Source organism: Oncorhynchus keta, unplaced genomic scaffold, assembly GCF_023373465.1.
Source record: "Oncorhynchus keta strain PuntledgeMale-10-30-2019 unplaced genomic scaffold, Oket_V2 Un_contig_6244_pilon_pilon, whole genome shotgun sequence".
Classification (NCBI taxonomy): Eukaryota; Metazoa; Chordata; class Actinopteri; order Salmoniformes; family Salmonidae; genus Oncorhynchus; species Oncorhynchus keta.
In genome coordinates this window covers 769,358-792,072 of record NW_026288751.1, presented here as the reverse complement: position 1 = coordinate 792,072, position 22,715 = coordinate 769,358, and the positions used below count along the sequence as shown (strand labels likewise).

Here is a 22,715-nt window from a genome sequence, read left to right as displayed (position 1 = left end):
CAGCAGCAAGAGCAACATCATTGATGTATACAGAATAGCTACTTTATTGACGAAAAATTGAATTACCATGACTGTGAGATGTGGTTGTCCCACCTATTTTAAGATGAATGCACTAATTGTAAGTCGCTCTGGATAAGAGAGCATGCTAAATTACTAAAAAGTACATGTAAAATGTCAGAATGTCCTGAATCGACCCTCTTAAAGTGTGATGATGTTTGCACTGAGTTATAAGTCATTTCACCCTTTTCAACAACCTTCATTGTCAATATTCAGCAGTCTTATAGCTGTGAGCTCATTTTTCATAAGTGAATAATCCCATGCCCTGTGCCCAGAGGCTTGGCATCACTCAGCTGACTGGCATTTTCACACCATCACTGCTTTTTACTGTTCAGCTGGGACTTGGAAGGCCATAGTGGATGATTCATGCCGTTTCCCTTCTCCAGCGTGCTCTTTTAAGTAGACTGATATAATCCACTCTGTAGTGCGTCCCAGTGGAAAGCATGGCTGCAGGCTTGATAGAGGCCTGATACAGGGCTGATACAGAGCTGACACGCCCATACACCACCCCACAACACCCACAAGGTTAATATGAATGAGAGATCAATTGTGAAGGTCACGACCGCTGGCTAAATCCTGCCCTCTCAGTCTGGCATGGAGTCAGCTGTGTTTTAGAGATGGTGATGCTTGCTAATACACGTGTGTGTGTTCAGGAGGGAAGAGGATGCTCTGAGGGAGCCTGATTGAGAGTCTGAGGTCTGAGTAGTGAACTCTTCTCTTGGCCCGTCTCATCCCCATGTCTTTCTGTGTTTGACAGCCTTCGCACACTCACCGCCAAGCTCCCGGCTCATTTTTTACAGACGACAGGAGAGTAGAGCTATCCCACTGAATTACTGACACACTCCAACCAGTCCTGACTGACTCACAGCAGCCAGCCATGGGATTCACTCCCACCCAGCCCATGTGGTTGGTGGATGGCCCAGCAACCTGGATGTGACAGTGGGCAGTGTAGTATGTATGGTGGTGGAGGGACTGGAGCCGGTGGGAGGGGAATGTACTTCATTAGAATTAGAATTTGGTGGGTGCTTATATTTGTCCTATTTCACACGTGTACAAGTGTGTATTAATTGGAAATATGTTTTTCTTCATTTACCAACTACCCCTAAGACACCCTCAGACAGTGGGGTCACAGCCAGGGTCTGCCATTATCAAAAGCGACCCCGGAGCAATTAGGGTTTAAGTGCCTTTCTCAAGGACACATCAGCAGATTTTTCACCTTGTCAGCTCAGGGATTCAAACTAGAGATTTTTTTGGTTACTTGCCCAACGCTCTAACTGCTATGCTATCTATCTTTACCAGGCACTTCCTGTGCTTGTTCCTGAGCTGCTATCCAGCTGAACACCACCCAGACACCGAGTTCCCTATTGGACAGGAAGTGTGTGTAGGTGTGTGAGCACCAGTCAGTGTGTAGAGGCGTTTAATGGTCCTATTTGTCCTGCCTGGTTCCTCTTCACTCAGTAGGTCATTCCATGACAATTAGGCCGCTACTGCACTCTCCTGGTCTGCTCACCCCATCCCACACATTACAGGTATTTAACCTCCCATTTGCTTTGATTGGAAAATGATGGCAGTCTGAAAATTGACGCTCTCGCAGGGTAGAAAGTGTAGAGAGGCACAATGGGGCTGAGAGCACGGAGCGGCGTCGGTAGCCAAGAGGACAGGGGCCCTGCGACAGCTACAAAGAGTATTTCAGCAAACGAAGGGACAGTGTGTTTCAGTTGCCTCTGCTTTTTTTAAGTGATTGGCCCTCCAACCGACACAGATCTAAGTGGTCTTACACTGCAACTTCTCTGGAGATAGCGAGCCTTCACACTAACACAGCACAGCGGTAATTCAAACACAGCAACCTTCAACACTTAGGCACTGGCAACTTTTATTCTAACTCAGCAACTCACACTGTTTAATATCTCTGTATAATACCAAGCTGTTTCTACATTGGAGGATCAGTGGAGGAGTAGTGATATTTACCAGGAGCCTGTCAGAGCAAAGATGCAGCCCTGGTCATTTGTATGGATGCTGGGGTTTACCTGCACTTTGCTGTGGTATCCAACCCAACAGGAGAAGCAGCTTGTCTTGAGCAGTGGGCAGGATGACATGCATGTGAATGTGAATAGCAGCAGAGAGAGGGAGACCCTGTTAAAGCTGAGGCTTTAGGGTAGACACAAAGCCAGGAGGCAGACAGACCAACAGATGGACAGGCCTAGAGCCCAGGCAGGCAGTGGAGCAGACAGATTGTGCGGCGTAGTGAACAGGCTCGGCCTACCAAAGAGAAGAGCAGGCGATAGACAAACGGCACAGACACGCCAGCTCTGTCAGCCCAGCCACTCACACAGATATGCACGCTCCTGTATATTTATAAAGCTCAGATAGATGTGTGGTAAATAGGATGAAGCTAGAGATGACTTTCTCACTGGGTTGGATGAAAACCTCTCTCCCTCTCCCCCATCTCCTTTTCCCTATCAGTCTGTCAGAGTGGAATGTTATATCTGTTCTGATCCCTCCCCCACCACGACAACCACCACCACACACCCCTCCTAGACAGGTCCTGCTCTGTTTACCCCAGCTGCTCCTCTCTGAAGGATGGATGAGATTGTGAAGTTTCGGATTTTGTGCGTGTGTGTGTGTGTGCGTGTGTGTGTGCGTGTGTGTGTGTGCGTGTGTGGATGTATGTGTGTGGTCTCATGTTTTTATATGCAGATACATATCCTCCTCCTACAGTATGGATATCAGAGATGTAACAGGTCTAAATATGCTATATGCTGTATATGCTATGTACAGTTGAAGTCGTAAGTTTACATACACCTTAGCCAAATACATTTAAACTCAGTTTTTCACAATTCCTGACATTTAATCCTCGTAAAGATTCCCAGTCTTAGGTCAGTTAGGATCACCACTTTATTTTAAGAATGTGACATGTCAAAATAATAGTAGAGAGAATGATTTATTTCAGCTTTTATATCTTTCATCACATTCCCAGTGGGTCAGAAGTTTACATACACTCAATTAGTATTTGGTAGCATTGCGTTTAAATTGTTAAACTTTACGAGTAGCCTTCCACACGCTTCCCACAATAAGTTGGGTTCATTTTGTCACATTACTCCTGACAGAGCTGGTGTAACTGAGTCAGGTTTGTAGGCCTCCTTGCTTGCACATGCTTTTTCAGTTCTGCCCAGACATGTTCTATAGGATTGAGGTCAGGGTTTTGTGATGGCCACTCCAATTCTTTGACTGTGTCCTTAAGCCGTTTTGCCACAACTTTGGAAGTATGCTTGGGGTCATTGTCCATTTGGAAGACCCATTTGCGACCAAGCTTTAACTTCTTGAATGATGTTGCGTCAATATATCCACATAATTGTCCTACCTCATGATGCCATCTATTTTGTGAAGTGCACCAGTCCCTCCTGCAGCAAAGCACCCCTACAACATGATGCTGCCACTCCCATGCTTCACGGTTGGGATTGTGTTCCTCGGCTTGCAAGCCTCTCCCTTTTTCCTCGCAACATAACGATGGTCATTATGGCCAAACAGTTCTACTTTTGTTTTTGTTTCATCAGACCAGAGGACATTTCTCCAAAAAGTACGATCTTTGTCCCCATGTGCAGTTGCAAACCGTAGTCTGGCTTTTTTATTGGCAGTTTTTGAGCAGTGGCTTCTTCCTTGCTGAGCGGCTTTTCAGGTTATGTCGATATAGGACTCGCTTTACTGTGGATATAGATACGTTTGTACCTGTTTCCTCCAGCATCTTCACAAGGTCCTTTGCTGTTGTTCTGGGATTGATTTGCACTTTTCGCCACAAAGTACGTTGATTTCTAGGTGACGGAACGCGTCTCCTTCCTGAGCGGTATGACGGCTGCGTGGCCCCATGGTGTTTATACTTGCGTACTATTGTTAGTAACATGGTATCTTCAGGCGTTTGGAAATTGCTCCCAAGAATGAACCAGACTTGTGGAGGTCTAAAAAAGAATTGCTGAAGTCTTGGCTGATTTCTTTTGATGTTCCCATGATGTCAAGCAAAGAGGCACTGAGTTTGAAGGTAGGCCTTGAAATACATCCACAGGTTCAATTGACTCAGCTCCAATTGACTCAAATGATATCAGTTAGCCTATCAGAAGCTTCTAAAGCCATGATATCATTTTCTGGAATTTTCCAAGCTGTTTAAAGGCACAGTCAACTTAGTGTATGTAATCTTTTGACCCACTGGAATTGTGATACAGTGAATTATAACTTAAATAATCTGTCTGTAAACAATTTTTGGAAAAATTACTTGTGTCATGCACAAAGTAGATTTGTGGAGTGGTTGAAAAACGAGTTTTAATGACTCCAACCTAAGTGTATGTACACTTCTGACTCCAACTGTATATGCTATATATATATATGTAAACATTTGTACTCTATGTCATGTCAGTCTTAAGAGAGTAAAACAAATTGTGTATGAGAGCAGAGAGGAGATGGCAGGAGAGAGTGAGAGAGACAGAGAGAGTGAGAGAGAGAGAGAGAGAGAGAGAGAGAGAGAGAGAGAGAGAGAGAGAGAGAGAGAGAGAGAGAGAGAGAGAGAGAGAGAGAGAGAGAGAGAGAGAGAGAGAGAGAGAGAGAGATATTCCAATCCAGGTGGAATGGGCTGTCTCATTCTATCTTACTCTTTCCTAGACAATCATTTGAATACAATTACAGAAAAACAAAAGTATTCACTGACTGAGATGATGGGGGCTGTCTAAAGTGTTTCTGTGGAAGTCATGGGGGGTATTCTTTCTCCTCCCTATTCCTCGGTCAGACTATTCCTGAATGATAAGACGCCCTTGCCAGGGTTAGAATCGATATGAAGGCTCACCACTAGAGGGTGCTTTTTCAGTGGTGCTGATAAACAGGTTACTGTGGTATTGCGTAATAGGAAGTGGCTACAGGAAATATTTAGAAAACAGCCTGTGTGCCATCGATATGAGTCAGAAACATGTATTCTACTGTCAAAATGTACGACAAAGTTGAAATAGTATGATTTCAGTCATAAAGTCTCTGGATGTTATTTTTGAATTGTTATCACAGAATGTCAACTCTGAGTTTGTCCTGATGGGTGATCTGAATCAGGACTGGTTAACATCTAGCTCTGATCAACTCAAAATGCTATGCAGTACCTATAATCTCGCTCAGACTGTCAACAGTGTAACTAGGTTATCACTCAGATTGTCAACAGTGTAACTAGGTTATCACTCAGATTGTCAACAGTGTAACTAGGTTATCACTCAGATTGTCAACAGTGTAACTAGGTTATCACTCAGATTGTCAACAGTGTAACTAGGTTATCACTCAGATTGTCAACAGTGTAACTAGGTTATCACTCAGATTGTCAACGGTGTAACTAGGTTATCACTCAGATTGTCAACGGTGTAACTAGGTTATCTAGTTACACTGTCGATCTTCACGTGTCATTATAAAAACAAACTGGAAGCAGTTTGATATTCAAGGTTTTTATTTAGCATTGAATGGAATATAATTTAATTCATCCCTGATGTTGAATTAGCATTTTCTTCGAACTCTGGGTGTTGCTATGACCCTTAAACTGAAAGCAGACTACCTTAAATCTACTTCGGAAAATGTAAATGATCCATCCAAATGTTGGCAAGTAGTGAAAGGTTTGGAGTGGGAAAAAGATACACAGCTTCCCAAACGATTGTTGGTAGACACACAGATTGTAACTGAGAGAACTTCTATTCTGAAAGCCTTAAATCAGCATTTTCTAGAACCAGGCAGTTTATTTGAAAAGGTCAAAGGTATAAATGAGCCCCCTGTGAATTTACCTGACACCCCTGTGCACTCCTTCACCAGGTTATCCTTCTCATCTTCCTCTGTTTCAGAAGTGTGTAAAGCCCTGAAAGAAATTGATAGCATGATGAACTAGTCTTATAGCTTGAGGGTAGAAGCTGTTCCAGGTCCTGTTGGTTCCAGACTTTTTGGGGGGGGGGGGTTCCAGACTTGGTTCATCGGTACCGCTTGCTGTGCAGTAGCAGAGAGAACAGTCTATGACTTGGTTGAGTCTTTGGCAAGGGCCTTCCTCTGACACTGCCTGGTATAGAGGTCCTGTATGGAAGGGAGCTCGGCCCCCGTGATGTACTGGGCCGTACATGCTACCCTCTGCAGCGCCTTGTGGTCGGATGCCAAACAGTTTCCATACTAAGCGGTGATGAAGCTTGTCAAGGTGCTCTCAATGGTGCAGCTGTAGAACTTGTTGAGGATCTGAGGGCCCATGACAACTCTTTTCAGCCTCCTGAGGGGGAAGAGGTGTTTTCGTACCCTCATTTTGACTGTGTTGATGTGTGTGGACCATGATAGTGTGTTGGTGATGTGGAAACCGAGGAACTTGGAAACCAAGGAACTTGAAGGTCTTGACCTGTTCCACAACAGGCCTGTCGATGTGGATGGTGCCGTGCTCAGCCCTCCGTTTCCTGTAGTCCACGATCAGCTCCTTTGTCTTGCTGACGTTGAGGGAGTGGTTGTTGTCCTGGCAACACAATGCCAGGTCTCTGACCTCTTCCCTGTAGGCTGTCTCATCGTTGTTGTGCAACATGAAAATATTGTCTCATTTACATTGTGTTGATTATTGCAGAGAGGGGGTTCTTTCTCAGAAACGAAGTAAAGATGGCCTCAAGATGGAGCCTTCTAGAGAACAAAGTAACTAGGCTAATGCACATCGCAAGCTGCTCCAAGGATTTGAACAGTTTTGACTCCCAACAGCAGCAGCTCACTTTGAGCAGGCCAAGACCCTTTCGCAAACACAAGTAAATTAGAGGCAAATGATGTGTTCTTCAGACCAGTCCTAGCAGTTCTGCTGCCACCCTAGGCCAGATCAACATATGTCGCCCCTGTGTCATGTATAGTATAAAGATTTGGAATGGATTGATAGAGTAGAGTAGAGTAGAGTAATGAAATGTATCATCCACAATTGATGCATTTTAGTTGAGCTTATTCAGTAGCTCTTGGAGACGAAACATTGTTGCCAACTATTCATATGGGATCGTTACAATGTTGCAATCACTAGGCAATCAACTGCCTATAGTAGGACACAGAGTTGTTATCAATAAGCCACATATATCACACATGACACGAGTCACGACCCCACAATAGTTCAAATTACAATAAACATGTATTATCAACCAGTAGAACTGTAAAAAGAGTGAGATATAATTTGTGCTTTCATAAATGCATTGCGCTGGATCAGTGTAAAATCATCTTTCTCTCAATGAACCAGCCTAAAACGATTTTGTTTATTTACATATCGAATTTGATTGTCAAACATCAGTTTGATAATTTCTTCATTTTGTGGCTGCCTAGTGTCCTTTTTCCAGTCCTATGGTGCTGAATCGCAGCGGGAATGGGGAGTGGGGCGGGCCAGTCCAGTCATGGCTAGAAGGGTTCCAGCTTTTGTCAAATTAACTAAATATATTTTTTGCATTTTAGCTAACTGTAACCCTTTGCCTAACCTTAACCTAATTCTACTAACCTGCTATGTTAATTACCATAACCTGCTGTGTAAGTTCTAACCTGCTATGTTAATTACCATAACCTGCTGTGTAAGTTCTAACCTGCTATGTTAATTACCATAACCTGCTGTGTAAGTTCTAACCTGCTATGTTAATTACCATAACCTGCTGTGTAAGTTCTAACCTGCTATGTTAATTACCATAACCTGCTGTGTAAGTTCTAACCTGCTATGTTAATTACCATAACCTGCTGTGTAAGTTCTAACCTGCTATGTTAATTACCATAACCTGCTGTGTAAGTTCTAACCTGCTATGTTAATTACCATAACCTGCTGTGTAAGTTCTAACCTGCTATGTTAATTACCATAACCTGCTGTGTAAGTTCTAACCTGCTATGTTAATTACCATAACCTGCCGTGTAACTAACCTGCTATGTTAATTACCATAACCTGCTGTGTAAGTTCTAACCTGCTATGTTAATTACCATAACCTGCTGTGTAAGTTCTAACCTGCTATGTTAATTACCATAACCTGCTGTGTAAGTTCTAACCTGCTATGTTAATTACCATAACCTGCTGTGTAAGTTCTAACCTGCTATGTTAATTACCATAACCTGCTGTGTAAGTTCTAACCTGCTATGTTAATTACAATAACCTGCTGTGTAAGTTCTAACCTGCTATGTTAATTACCATAACCTGCTGTGTAAGTTCTAACCTGCTATGTTAATTACCATAACCTGCTGTGTAAGTTCTAACCTGCTATGTTAATTACCATAACCTGCTGTGTAAGTTCTAACCTGCTATGTTAATTACCATAACCTGCTGTGTAAGTTCTAACCTGCTAGGAAAAGTCAAATCTGACGTTAATTTGACCAAAGCTGGATCCTTTCTAGCCATGACCGTCCGGCCCTGGTCTTCGTAGACGGCCATGTTTTGTTATTTATTGGGCCCAATTCAAATGTTTATGCCTAAGCTAAATGAAATTACAGAGGCCTAGATTGTATTTGAAAACAGCTGTGTCTTGTTATTTATTAATTTAAATGTTCATACAAGTAGCCTAAAGGACAGGTCATTTGCAAATGATGGTATACTAATATTATATTTTGAAGTTGTGTTTTATTACCATGTAGGCGACTTACTCTTCTAGGTTTAATGGTTTTAATTTTTTTTAATGATATTCATGATATTCATATTCATGATTTATAGCAGGAATGAAGCAATGTTTTGCTTTTCAATAAAATCTGGCATGTTGGTATAAGAACATTGTTCTACTTTATATTATTACAATTTTACAGGCCAATTTCAAATTTCTATTCTGTTGAAATGAATGACAATAATCTAAATTGTATTTTGAGCACCGTGGGTGGACAGCCCAATGCATATGGATGTCTGGTAATTAAACATGTTGCCGGTCACATTGTCCAGCGCCAAAGTCAACTTTACCACGGTCGCACACCAGCAGGCTGAAGCTAATTGGCAGAATAATTTGGCGAACTCTTCCTACCTGCAAACACACACAAGAGACACCGACATCAGACCACACCCCAAAACCAAGTCAAGTTTGAATTCAGTCATGGCCGCTAGCATTTCTTAATGAACCAAATCTAACATGAGGCCAAATCAGGAAGTGCAGTCAGCCTTTAATTGAGACTTAATTGTTTTGGGAGGCTCTTCTGTAACTGTTTTGATGCACCAGTAGTTTCACAAGGCAGTGGAATACTCTGGAGAATTGACCTTTGTCTCAGTGCAGTACAAACATGATTGTTCCTCAGACAAACTTGAGCTGTTTAGAGAAAAGCAACATTGTTTTTCTGTGAGCTACTGGAATCTGGTTACGTCCTGTCTAGTCCCATCCTTCTTCCTCCATGGGGCCAGTAGGACTGATGTTTCCCCTGTTCCACTGTGTCCACAGGTAGAATGTAAGAAGGCCCAGCCCAAGGAGGTGATGTTCCCACCAGGCACGCGAGGGAGGGCCAGGGGCCTGCCCTACACCATGGACGCCTTCATGCTGGGGATGGGCATGCTGAGTGAGTATGGACCAACACTACTCCAGCACAGTCCAGCACATTACTCAGTCCCACACGGTAACGCACTCCCTAACACTCACTCTCCAACAGCTGTGCTATGGTAAAGGTCTCCATAGATGAATTGGCCAAACCATTGGTTTTTGGATTGCTAGACCTTATGGTATTAGATGGAAACCAATGTGGTGGTGATATAAATGGAGTCTAACTAATGTCTTGGTGAGATAGAGGAAAGGGTACTCAGATTAACCGGGTGATGCTCCTCGTTGAGCTATTCCAAGATGTGCCGTGCCTGTGGCCACAAGTGGTCTATTTTTCTGGCTCTGGTGAGTCCCAGGTGGCCCTGGGCGTAGGGAGCAGGGCACCACATTACCAGGATAATTTAAGAGGAAAATTGGGGTAATGTAAAATTATGGATTCATCATTCCGTCTGTGTAACTAACCCCTGCAGTGGGTAATGACGGGGACACGGAGGGGTGTCATGGGGGGGGGGGGGGGGCATCATCTGTAGGGAACCAACTGTAGCTCTGTCTTAAGTCCTCCTCCTCTCCCTCATCACCATTCAGCTCCCCATCTCTCTCTCTCTCTCTCTCTCTCTCTCTCTATATATATATATATATATATATATATATATATATATATATATATATATACCTCACCTCTCAGCGGGGTTGCTGAGGGCATGACACTGATATCAGACTGATTTTACTGATGGTAAAAGTGAAGGTAACACCCCGTAAGTGGTTCTGTCAGCGCCGTAGTTCCCCATCCAGATTTCTTCAGTTTGAACTATTAAACAAGCGCAGTGAACTTTTCAGAACTTATTACGGATCAATGCGTCACTGTGAAGGTGGGGGAAAACAGTGTGCTCCGGAGGGAGAAGTGTGGCTGAGGAGGCGGGGAAAACAGTGTGCTCTGGAGGGAGAAGTGTGGCTGAGGAGGCGGGGAGTGCTCATGTGAGAATATTAACTGCCAACTTATTTGGAGACACTCTTATCTAAATGAAATTGGAAAAAGCAGGACAGCGAAACATTCCTTTGTATAATTTGCATTTGGAAAAACCCCAGAGTCGGCCTCATTATTTAACTGTAAGGTTCTTATACGCCAAATCTCATTAAATCCGGGCCCTAGTTCCTTTGTTTACTGCACCTAATCTAGCTATTTATCTTTATTGTGTTGTGCCCGATGTATGTTTGCTGAAATTAATACACATTTGAACCTGGGCGAAGTATGGGTGTACCAGATGGATAATTGATTTTAAAGTGAATCAGAACTGTTGAACCATAAAATAGGTACATTAGCATGCATATTAATAACGCAAATAAGAGGGCCTGGAAGCAGCCCCGGGGCCAGATCCACTGACAGCCTTTATTTACTGAGATGGCGGGCGGCGGAGACGCTAGGTTCAACACGCCAGAGTAATGAGTTCTCCCCCTTCTTCTCCTCTACTCCTTCTCTTCTCCTCCCTCTTCTTGTCTTCTGTCTTCTCAGACTCAGATCCCCCTAGTTAAAAACCCCTTTGTGTGTTTATGTACAGATGCCATATCTTAATTAGACCTAGTTTCACACAGCAGGAAAATAATACTATAGCAACAGGAAATGTGAATTGTTATGTGGATTAGAATTAATGGACATTTTTCTTAGTAGTAGCTACGTTTTTGTTAGGGCAAATCAAGTCTGACATTTTAAAGTGGAAATTACACACTTTAGAAGCATTTTTAAACCATAAATATTAGGGATGCATGATATAATGACATAACGACACCACATATAATTTAGCGCTACACGTTCAGCACAGCATTCCTAACCTAGCCCACAATGTCTGCTGTGTGGATCAAGCAGTCAACAAGTCGAGCACTTATTTGAAAGAGTTTCAAAGGTGAAATCTATTAACGCCAAGATAATTCATTGCCCTTGACAATCAACTGTTCTCTGTCGTGGGTTATGTTGGCTTTCGACCGACTGGTCGAGCACTGGTACACACTATTTTTTAGATGTTGCCCTACCGGAGTTACACAGTAATAGCGTCACAGCTATTAGCTTCACAACTGACATTTGGGCCAGCGATATCAGCCCCATGAGCATGCTGAGTCTGACAGCACAGTGGGTCATTGAGGATTTCGTACTGAGGGAAGTCGTATTGCATGCTCATGAATGTGCTGGTTGTCATACCACTGATGCCATTTCAATGGCATTTGAGAACATGTTTGAAACTTGGAAACATGAACACACTAGCTAGCTCCATTCAAACAACTGACTCGAGAAATAAGCTCATCAACTGCGCCTGCAGCAGACGTGATACCCTCTGTCATGGCATTGAAACACCTGCTCAACAAAACTGCCGACATAGGCTGTGAACAAGCGATTTGGTGGCACTCTGTCTTTACTGTGTCGCCATCATGCTCGATGCAGGACCATTACATCGATGCAGACAGGAAGAGAGGCCACAGACAGACAGAGCTGAAACTTCACTGCTTTACATGTATGATGAAATCCTGGTTGAGAATGAAACGACTGAACAAATGAACAATGAAACAGCACAGCAAGTAAGTGAAATAAATAGGTTTTGTTTATGTTTTACTGGTAATGGGGAAATACGTAACTGTCGACAAAATAACTTTTTGGTCAGTGTGGTGTGTGTGTGTAACCTTTATTTAACTAGGCAAGTCAGTTAAGAACAAATTATTATTTACAATGACGGCCTACGCCAACCAAACCCGGACGATGCTGGGCCAATTGTCCGCCGCCCTATGGGACTCCCAATCACGGCCGGTTGTGATACAACCTGGATTCAAACCAGGGACTGTAGTGAAGCCTCCTGCACTGAGATGCAGTGCCTTAGAGCGCTGCGTCCATGTGTGTGTTAACTATTTAACTGTACTAGAATGCTTGAAAGGCCGCAAACATTTTTAATATCAGTTATCAGTATCATTTTTTTTGGCAAGGACAATATCGGATATACTACATGTTTCCATTTCCTGCTGTGCAGTTAAATTACTGCAACAACAGGATGATCAAATTAAGATACAGCATCTGTACGTGCGTCAATGCTTGCCCCCGCACTTCTTAACAATGACACATTGCACATACACACATGTAGGCTGCTGATTGGGGTGACTGAATACAGTTGAAGTCGGAAGTTGACATACACTTAGGTTGGAGTCATTAAAACTTGTTTTTCAACAAATGGTTGGCCGCTCAGCAAGGAAGAAGCCACTGCTCTAAAACTGCCATAAAAAAGCCAGATTACGGTTTGCAACTGTACATAGGGACAAAGATCGTACTTTTTGGAGAAATACCCTCTGATTTGATGAAACAAAAATAGAGCTCTTTGGCCATAATGACCATCGTTATGTTTGGAGGTAAAAGGGGGAGGCTTGCAAGCAAAAGAACACCATCCCAACCGTGAAGCACGGGGGTGGCAGCATCATGTTGTGGGGGTGCTTTGCTGCAGGAGGGACCGGTGCACTTCACAAAATAGATGGCTTCATGAGGGAGGAAAATCATGTGGATATACTGAAGCAACATCTCAAGACATCAGTCAGGAAGGAAGCTTGGTCGCAAATGGGTCTTCCAAATGGACAATGACCCCAAGCATACTTCCAAAGTTGTGGCAAAATGGCTAAAGGACAACAAAGTCAAGGTATTGGAGTGGCCATCACAAAGCCCTGACCTCAATCCCATAGAAAATCTGTGGGCAGAACTGAAAAAGCGTGTGCGAGCACTGAGGCCTACAAAGCTGACTCCGTTACACCAGCTCTGTCAGGAGGAATGGGCCAAAATTCACCCAATTTATTGTGGGAAACCCGAAACGTTTGACCCAATTTAACCAATTTAAAGGCAATGCTACCAAATACTAATATAGTGTTGGTAAACTTCTGACCCACTGGGAATGTGATGAAAGAAATAAAAGCTGAAATAAATAATTCTCTCTAATATTATTCTGACATTTCACATTCTTAAAATGAAGTGGTGATGCTAACTGACCTAAAACAGGGAATTTTTACTAGGATTAGTTTAAATGTATTTGGTTAAGGTGTATGTCAACTTTCGACTTCAACTGTATGAACGCTGGAGTGTGTGTATGAGAGTGTGTGAGTAAGGTTTTCTTTCTTTCTGTCCATGGGCACATGGCTGTGGCTGCTCTGTATGCTCCTGATGTGCTGTAGCCCTCCCCTATGTCCTGCGCCAGCGGCCCCAGTGTCAACAGAACGCCACAGAACAGTATTCACGCCATGCCCTTTAAATACCAGCTCCTGACCCCCCCACTCCCGGCATGTAGATGTGCCTTATTTAACTCTCTGCTGGGATAGTCAGCACACAGTTACCTACCTACCGCACTGCAGCAGGAGGCCCAGGTCAAACACAGACACACACACACACTGGCTAAAATATCTTAGCTATTCCCTTTTAGGGCTTTTACCGAACTCCATGTGGTTGGTTCAATCACAATTTTTTGGTGATGGTGTTTTCTACATGCACAGTCTAAATCAGGGGTCTCCAACCTTTTCTAGCATAAGAGCTACTTCAACAAATACTTTATGTTGCGAGCAACTAATTTTCTTTCTACCTTTCAAATAGGAACATTCTTCTCCTCTCCCCTGCAACTCTTCCCGAGGTTCTTAGTGTACAAGAGAAAGTAGTGCACTGTTTTCTGTCAATATACATGTTAAAATAATGGTTCATAAACAACTCTAAGGGGGCCCCTATAAAAATATAAATTTTTGCCCTGTTTTATATTTTGCCAAATTATGTTCTCAATTACATTTTCCTGGGTTTAGATTTAGTTTTGTTTTTCAGTCTTAACATTTTACTTGTTCATAGATAATGAAATGTGATGTTCTGAGTCCATTTCAATGCTTAAATAACATCAGAATATATATATATTGAGAAGGTTTTGGGTAAAGTACACTAAATTACCAAAAGTTTGTGGATACTTGCTCATTGAACATATCATTCCAAAATTGGGGACATTAATATGAAGTTTGTCCCTCTTTTCTGCTACAACATTCTCCACTCTTCTGAGAAGGCGTTCCACTTGATGTTGGACCATAGCTGCGGGGATTTAATTACATTCAGCCACAAGAGCATTAGCGAGGTCGGGAACTGATTTTGGGCAATTAGACCTGGCTTGCAGTTGGCGTTTCAATTCATCCCAAAGGTGTTCGGTGGGGTTGAGGTCAGGGCTCTGTTCAGGCCAGTCAAGTTCTTCCACGCCGATCTCGACAAACCATTTCGGTACGGACTTCCCTTTGTGCACAGGGGCATTGTCATGCTGAAACAGGAAAGGGCCTTCACCAAACTGTTGCCTTGAAGTTGGAAGTACAGAATCATCTACAATGTCATTGTATGCTGTAGTGTTAAGACTTCCCTTCACTGGAACTCAATAAAAACAGCCTCGGACCATTGTTCCTCCTCCACCAAACTTTACAGTTGGCACTATGCATTGGGTCAGGTAGCATTCTCCTGGCATCTGGACTGCCAGATGGTGAAGCGTGATTCAGCATTCCAGAGAACGCGTTTCCATTGCTCCAGAGTTTAATGGCGGCGAGCTATGCACCACTCCAGTCGATGCTTGGCATTGGGCATGGTGATTTTACGCTTGTGTGTGCTGCTCCGGCATGGAAACCCATTTCATGAAGGTCCTGACAAACAGTTATTGTGCTTTGGAAGTATGCTTGGGTTAATTGTCCATTTGGAAGACCCATTTGCGACCAAGCTTTAACTTCCTGACTGATGTCTTGAGATATGGCTTCAATATATCCATATCATTTTCCCTACCTCATGATGCCATCTATTTTGTGAAGTGCACCAGTCCATCCTGCAGCAAAGCACCCCCACAACATGATGTTGAAAGCCCCGTGCTTCACAGTTGGGATGGTGTTCTTTGGCTTGCGAGCCTCCCCCTTTCTCCTCCAAACATAATGATGGTCATTACGGCCAAACAGTTTTATTTTTGTTTCATCAGACCGGAGGACGTTTCTCCAAAAAGTACGATCTTTGTCCCCGTGTGCAGTTGCAAACTGTAGTCTGGCTTTTTTATGGCGGTTTTAGAGCAGTGGCTTCTCCCTTGCTGAGCGGCCTTACTGTTTATGTCGATATAGGACTTGTTTACTGTAGATATAGATACTTTTGTACCGGCTGCGTGGTTTCATGGTGTTTATACTTGCATACTATTGTTAGTACAGATGAACGTGGTACCTTAAGGTGTTTGGAAATTGAACCAGACTTGTGGAGGTCTACAACTTTTTTTCTGAGGTCTTGGCTGATTTATTTTGATTTTCCCATTATGTCAAGCGAAAAGGCACTGATTTTGAAGGTAGGCCTTGAAATACATCCACATTTACATCTCGAATGGACTCAAATAATGTCAATTAGCCTAACATTATAAGTGAAATAATCTGTCTGTAAACAATTGCTGGGAACATTGCTTGTGTCATGCACAAAGTAGATGTCCTAACCGACTTGCCAAAACTATAGTTTGTTTGTTAAAAATACATTTGTGGAGTGGATGAAAAACAAGTTTTAATGACTCCAACCCAAGTGTATGTAAATTTCCGACTTCAACTGTGCATAGTGTATTTCTGTCAACCCAGAAGATGGTATCACACCAACTGGCTACACACAGAGTGATAGACAAGCTCGCGCACCACACAGTCAGGGGCAATATTACTGGAAATAAATTGACAGATATTGTGTTAGGTTTGTCTTTTTAAGCCAATAGTGGCTATCCAGGGGTGGGATAATGTCAATGTTGCGTTGATTAGGTAATAGCTGGGAGCTTGCATTGTCTGATACTTATGAGATTTGTTTATGACAGTTTGCGATGGAACTTGTGAAAAATGCATGTACTTTCAGAATTGTTTGGCGAGCTATCAACCTGTTGGAGACCCCTGGTCTAAATGCTAAAGTTGACAGTCAAACAGCAATGTGTGGTTTATCGTTGTGGTCATGGTGGTAATGATGCCGTCTCTTCCAATGATCACATCATTGCCAAATTCCCAGTGATCCGGTGATGTGTTTTCTCATCAGTCCCCAAGAGGAAGGCTTGGAGCTCGTCTAGCCTCTCCTATTTCATTCCTGCAGGTCAAGTCTCCCCTCATCGCCCTTCAGCCAGAAGCAGCTTCTCACTTGGTCAGGATTATATTGAACTTTGTCATGGGCAGCAAAAGGCTGATTGGATATTTATTACCCAGACAGACATGTATCTTTCCCCTGGAAGTGGAAGAGCTGGCCTCTGAGCTGTCCTCTGTCTCTGTACCAACAGCCCTGGTCTGGTCTAGGGTGACGCTGAGATAACAGCAATCATCACAATCATACAGTATTAATGTACCTCCAGAGAAACGATGCTGATATAGCCCTCTTAGTATTTGTGGACCTTTTCTTTTTGTAACTCCAGAAGAGATCATTGCCAACAACTATATGTATTGGTAATGTTTAGGGAAAGCAAACAGAAAGTGTCCGGTGACTGTACTGCATTTACTGCAGAAGGTTAGTTGCAGTGTATGCTCACTAGAGAGAGCAAATCTGTTTGAAATAATGGACACTTTCACAGGGAACAGCAGACTAGTTTATCAAGTTATTACTCTCTAATAACCTTATGAAAGTAGAAGAATATCTGCAGTGAAACAGGCTTTTCCTGGTATTTTCTGTTTAATGCTATCATGTGTGTGTTCTCTGTACATTTACCAGTGGACTCTGGTAATTTGCTCCTGGCCTGAGGGAATCCCTTTTTACTGGCTAATTCAGTCAAAGTTTTGGCCGGAGATGATAACAGCTTATTATGACAGATAAAGGCTTTGAAATATTCTCACAAACAGTGTGTTTGTGTGATGATCAAACAGATTTTTCTTGATCTGTGATTCGATCATACCTTAGTGTGGATGATGATCAGTCAAACTCACTCACTCACTTACTCACCTGTTCACACTCTCAAAAGTCTCAGTATACAGAGGAATACACACACACACACACACACACACACACACACACACACACACACACACACACACACACACACACACACACACACACACACACACACACACACACACACACACACACACACACACTCTCTCTCTCTGCCCAAACACACACTCTGTTTCTCAATATGTTCCCCCAGCTGCTGCTGTTTGAAACCTGTCCAGATAATTAACTTGTGGGCTGGTGGTTGTAATGAGCGTCTTGACAGCAGAGGAACAATAAATCAGTTGCTTTTAACTTTGTCTTGTTGTCCCGCTGGGTCTGCTTCAGCTTCGCTCAGCCCCCTCACACACACACATACATACATACATACATACATACATACATACATACATACATACATACATACATACATACATACATACATACATACATACATACACACACTCTCATATCACACATACACACACACACTCATATCACACATACACAGCTCTCCATCCTCCATCCAGCTGGCACTGATACAGCAGTGTGTGTGTGTCTCTATACACTGAGAACTGGCCTAATTTGCCCAGTGTTTCCTGGTGTGTTTCAACTAGTAACTGTTCAGCTGACATATTGCTAATTTTCCCATTTTAAGAAATGTATCAACAATGAGAAATGCAAGGGAGTAAACAGGCCCAAAATAACTTGTGAGCCCTGTCATCAATAAAAACATTCATCGTCAGCAGTGGTAGCTAGCGAAGACCACAATAGATGGCAAATGAATTGTCACATGATACACACACTCATTTTAAAACTGTGCATTTACTTACAAATGTTATTTTGATTTTAGTTTGCACATCACATTACCCTTCAGCACATGATAGATATACTTACAGTTTATCATCCAAGCCAATTTGGATATTGATATGGTTCACCGTTATTTTCTCATAGAGCCTCATCAGCTCATCAGTCATCATCAGGCTGGTGGAACAGGAAAGGTACAGGCTATTTATTCATGCTAAGCCATCTTGACAGCTCTTGATGTGTGGCCTTCCTCAGTTGATTGGTTCATTTGATTGACTTTATTTGTAGAAAAAATACAAACATTCGGACCCAGAGGATAACTCATGAAAGCATTATGCAAAGTTTTATACAAAAGTATTCCCAGTGTGGTCCAGACATTTCCATGTCTATCTCCCTCTTGCAGAGGCAGAAAGTATGGTGGTTTTGACAGTGCCTTTGTGCTGAATGAAGTCCTAACGTGTTTTTCACCTTTTATTTCTCAAGGTTACCCGAACATTGTGGCAACATACGGTCGTGGATACACTGGATTCACCCCCAGTTACAGCTATCAGTTCCCTGGTAAGTCTGCTTTTCACATGTCTCTCTTAGAACGCTGTTTAGCTCACCCTCCTCCCCCAGACACACACACACACACACACACACACACACACACACACACACACACACACACACACACACACACACACACACACACACACACACACACACACACACACATTTACACACACACATACACACACACACACACACACACACATACACACACACACACATACACACACACACCCACACACACACACACACACACACACACACACACACACACACACACACACATACACATTTACACACACACATACACACACACACACACACACACACATACACACACACACACATACACACACACACCCACACACACACACATACACACACACACACACACACACACACACACACACACACACACACACACACACACACACATACACACACACACACACACACACACACACACACACACACACACACACACACACACACACATGCATACACAAACAAACGCTCACCAGATAAGCTGTGGAGTGAGTGATAAGTGTGTTACGTGTCTGGATTTCTGAACCAGCCTGTTGAAAGCTGCAATACGTGGTGTAAATAGCTTACTCTTTTTAGCCCGCGTATGAACGCCACCATGACCAAACAGCTCAAATGGAGGAGGGATGTTCAAGCCCTCAGCCTTTCTCTCAATGTATGCAAATCCTTCTCTCGGGAGGCAGGAAAATGGCCAAAATTGTACACACAGTCACACAGTCAGATTTGAATGAATTTTTATATCAAGCCCTATGTGCGTCAAAAACGTCTGTCTTAAATTAGCTAAAAGCGTTGACTTGGAGCCGGGTGGGTCCCAGTGGATGAGTCCAAATTGAGCCCATGTTGTGTGAAGGTGAGCAGCTGTACCTACAGCCTGCAGTGGGCGGAGGGTGGGGGCCTCTGGCCAGGTAGATGTGGCGTTGTTATATGGCACGCCTTAGGCAGGCATCCTGTTGATTTCATGCTTTATTTAAGTACTTTACACAGAGTATGTTTGCCGCGCCAGACATCAGTCCCGCCACTGATAAGGCAGAATGGGAAATGTCTGACAGCGACTCAGATCTTTGTAATAGGTTTAGGGGGGAGATACAGGTGTTCCACCCTGGGGTCAGACGTAATCATTTGTCGGAGGTGCCTGGGCTGTGAGCTGGAGGAGCACAGAAGGACTGGGGTGGAGGAAGAGAGGAAGGATGGAGGGAGGGAGGCCAGGGAACAATAAATTATTCATCTCTTCTTTGTAGAAGGATCCTACCAACATGAAAGATGTTCAGAAATGGAAGTCTGCAGGGAAGGTTACCTACGATACCTTTACCTTTACATCTCTGTCTGCATAGAGTCAATATGACTCTATTCATCTATGGTTAGCAGGTGTGTTTGGCTTTATTTGCATTTGTTTCATAAGCTTTAATAGTCCAAATACTTTCTAGGGAAAAGTATTGGAACATTTTACCTTCACATAATACAGTACCTTCTGACATGATACAGTACCTTCTGACATGATACAGTACCTTCTGACATGATAAAGTACATTCTGACATGATACAGTACATTCTGACATGATACAGTACCTTCTGACATGATACAGTACCTTCTGACATGATACAGTACCTTCTGACATGATACAGTACATTCTGACATAATACAGTACATTCTGACATAATACAGTACATTCTGACATGATACAGTACATTCTGACATGATACAGTACCTTCCGACATAATACAGTACCTTCTGACATGATACAGTACCTTCTGACATGATACAGTACATTCTGACATGATACAGTACCTTCTGACATGATACAGTACCTTCTGACATGATACAGTACATTCTGACATGATACAGTACCTTCTGACATGATACAGTACCTTCTGACATGATACAGTACATTCTGACATGATACAGTACATTCTGACATAATACAGTACATTCTGACATGATACAGTACCTTCTGACATGATACAGTACCTTCTGACATGATACAGTACCTTCCGACATAATACAGTACCTTCTGACATGATACAGTACCTTCTGGCATGATACAGTACCTTCTGGCATGATACAGTACCTTCTGACATGATACAGTACCTTCTGACATAAAACAGTACATTCTGACAATACAGTACCTTCTGACATGATACAGTACCTTCTGACATGATACAGTACCTTCTGACATGATACAGTACATTCTGACAATACAGTAAGTTCTGACATGATACAGTACGTTCTGACATGATACAGTACATTCTGACATAATACAGTACCTTCTGACATAATACAGTACCTTCTGACATAATACAGTAAGTTCTGACATAATACAGTAAGTTCTGACATGATATAGTACGTTCTGACATGATACAGTACATTCTGACATGATACAGTACCTTCTGACATAATACAGTACCTTCTGACATAATACAGTAAGTTCTGACATAATACAGTACATTCTGACATGATACAGTACATTCTGACATGATACAGTACCTTCTGACATGATACAGTACATTCTGACATGATACAGTACATTCTGACATGATACAGTACCTTCTGATATAATACAGTAAGTTCTGACATGATACAGTACCTTCTGACATGATACAGTACCTTCTGACATGATACAGTACGTTCTGACATGATACAGTACCTTCTGACATGATACAGTACATTCTGACATGATACAGTACGTTCTGACCTAATACAGTATGTTCTGACATGATACAGTACCTTCTGACATGATACAGTAACTTCTGACATGATACAGTACCTTCTGACATGATACAGTACATTCTGACATGATACAGTACATTCTGACATGATACAGTACCTTCTGATATAATACAGTAAGTTCTGACATGATACAGTACCTTCTGACATGATACAGTACCTTCTGACATGATACAGTACGTTCTGACATGATACAGTACCTTCTGACATGATACAGTACATTCTGACATGATACAGTACGTTCTGACCTAATACAGTATGTTCTGACATGATACAGTACCTTCTGACATGATACAGTAACTTCTGACATGATACAGTAAGTTCTGACATGATACAGTACATTCTGACATGATACAGTACCTTCTGACATGATACAGTACATTCTGACATGATACAGTACGTTCTGACATAATACAGTATGTTCTGACATGATACAGTACCTTCTGACATGATACAGTACCTTCTGACATGATACAGTACATTCTGACATGATACAGTACCTTCTGACATGATACAGTACCTTCTGACATGATACAGTACGTTCTGACATGATACAGTACATTCTGACATGATACAGTACATTCTGACATGATACAATACGTTCTGACATAATACAGTAAGTTCTGACATGATACAGTACCTTCTGACATGATACAGTACCTTCTGACATAAAACAGTACATTCTGACAATACAGTACATTCTGACATAATACAGTACATTCTGACATGATACAGTACATTCTGACATGATACAGTAGCTTCCGACATAATACAGTACCTTCTGACATGATACAGTACCTTCTGACATGATACAGTACATTCTGACATGATACAGTACCTTCTGACATGATACAGTACATTCTGACATGATACAGTACCTTCTGACATGATACAGTACCTTCTGACATGATACAGTACATTCTGACATGATACAGTACATTCTGACATGATACAGTACATTCTGACATGATACAGTAACTTCTGACATGATACAGTACCTTCTGACATGATACAGTACATTCTGACATGATACAGTACATTCTGACATAATACAGTACATTCTGACATGATACAGTACCTTCTGACATGATACAGTACCTTCCGACATAATACAGTACCTTCTGACATGATACAGT

The 22,715-nt window shown here is 42.4% G+C and overlaps 1 protein-coding gene and 1 long non-coding RNA gene across 20 annotated transcripts in view; one reads left to right on the top strand and one right to left on the bottom strand.

Annotated features, from left to right (window-relative positions):
• LOC118391807 (RNA-binding protein Musashi homolog 2) overlaps positions 1-22,715 on the top strand; it is a 390,497-nt gene that overhangs the window by 304,857 nt on the left and 62,925 nt on the right. For 14 of the 19 annotated variants that reach the window (XR_008122163.1, XR_008122162.1, XM_052510965.1 and 11 more), the window contains exons 9-10: positions 9,441-9,612; positions 18,748-18,822. Coding sequence is in view for 17 of the 19 variants with exons in the window: in XM_052510965.1 (XP_052366925.1) it covers positions 9,441-9,612; positions 18,748-18,822 (247 nt within the window). In the remaining 2 variants the exon portion in view is untranslated. The remainder of the gene's footprint in view (positions 1-9,440; positions 9,613-18,747; positions 18,823-22,715) is intronic. The other 5 variants (XM_052510967.1, XM_052510961.1, XM_052510962.1 and 2 more) reach the window with 1 other exon arrangement.
• LOC127925771 (uncharacterized) lies at positions 7,460-8,541 on the bottom strand. The gene is made up of 3 exons (XR_008122171.1): positions 8,203-8,541; positions 7,979-8,161; positions 7,460-7,940 (listed from the first exon to the last, which is right to left on the bottom strand). It is a non-coding gene; the product is annotated as an uncharacterized LOC127925771 (long non-coding RNA).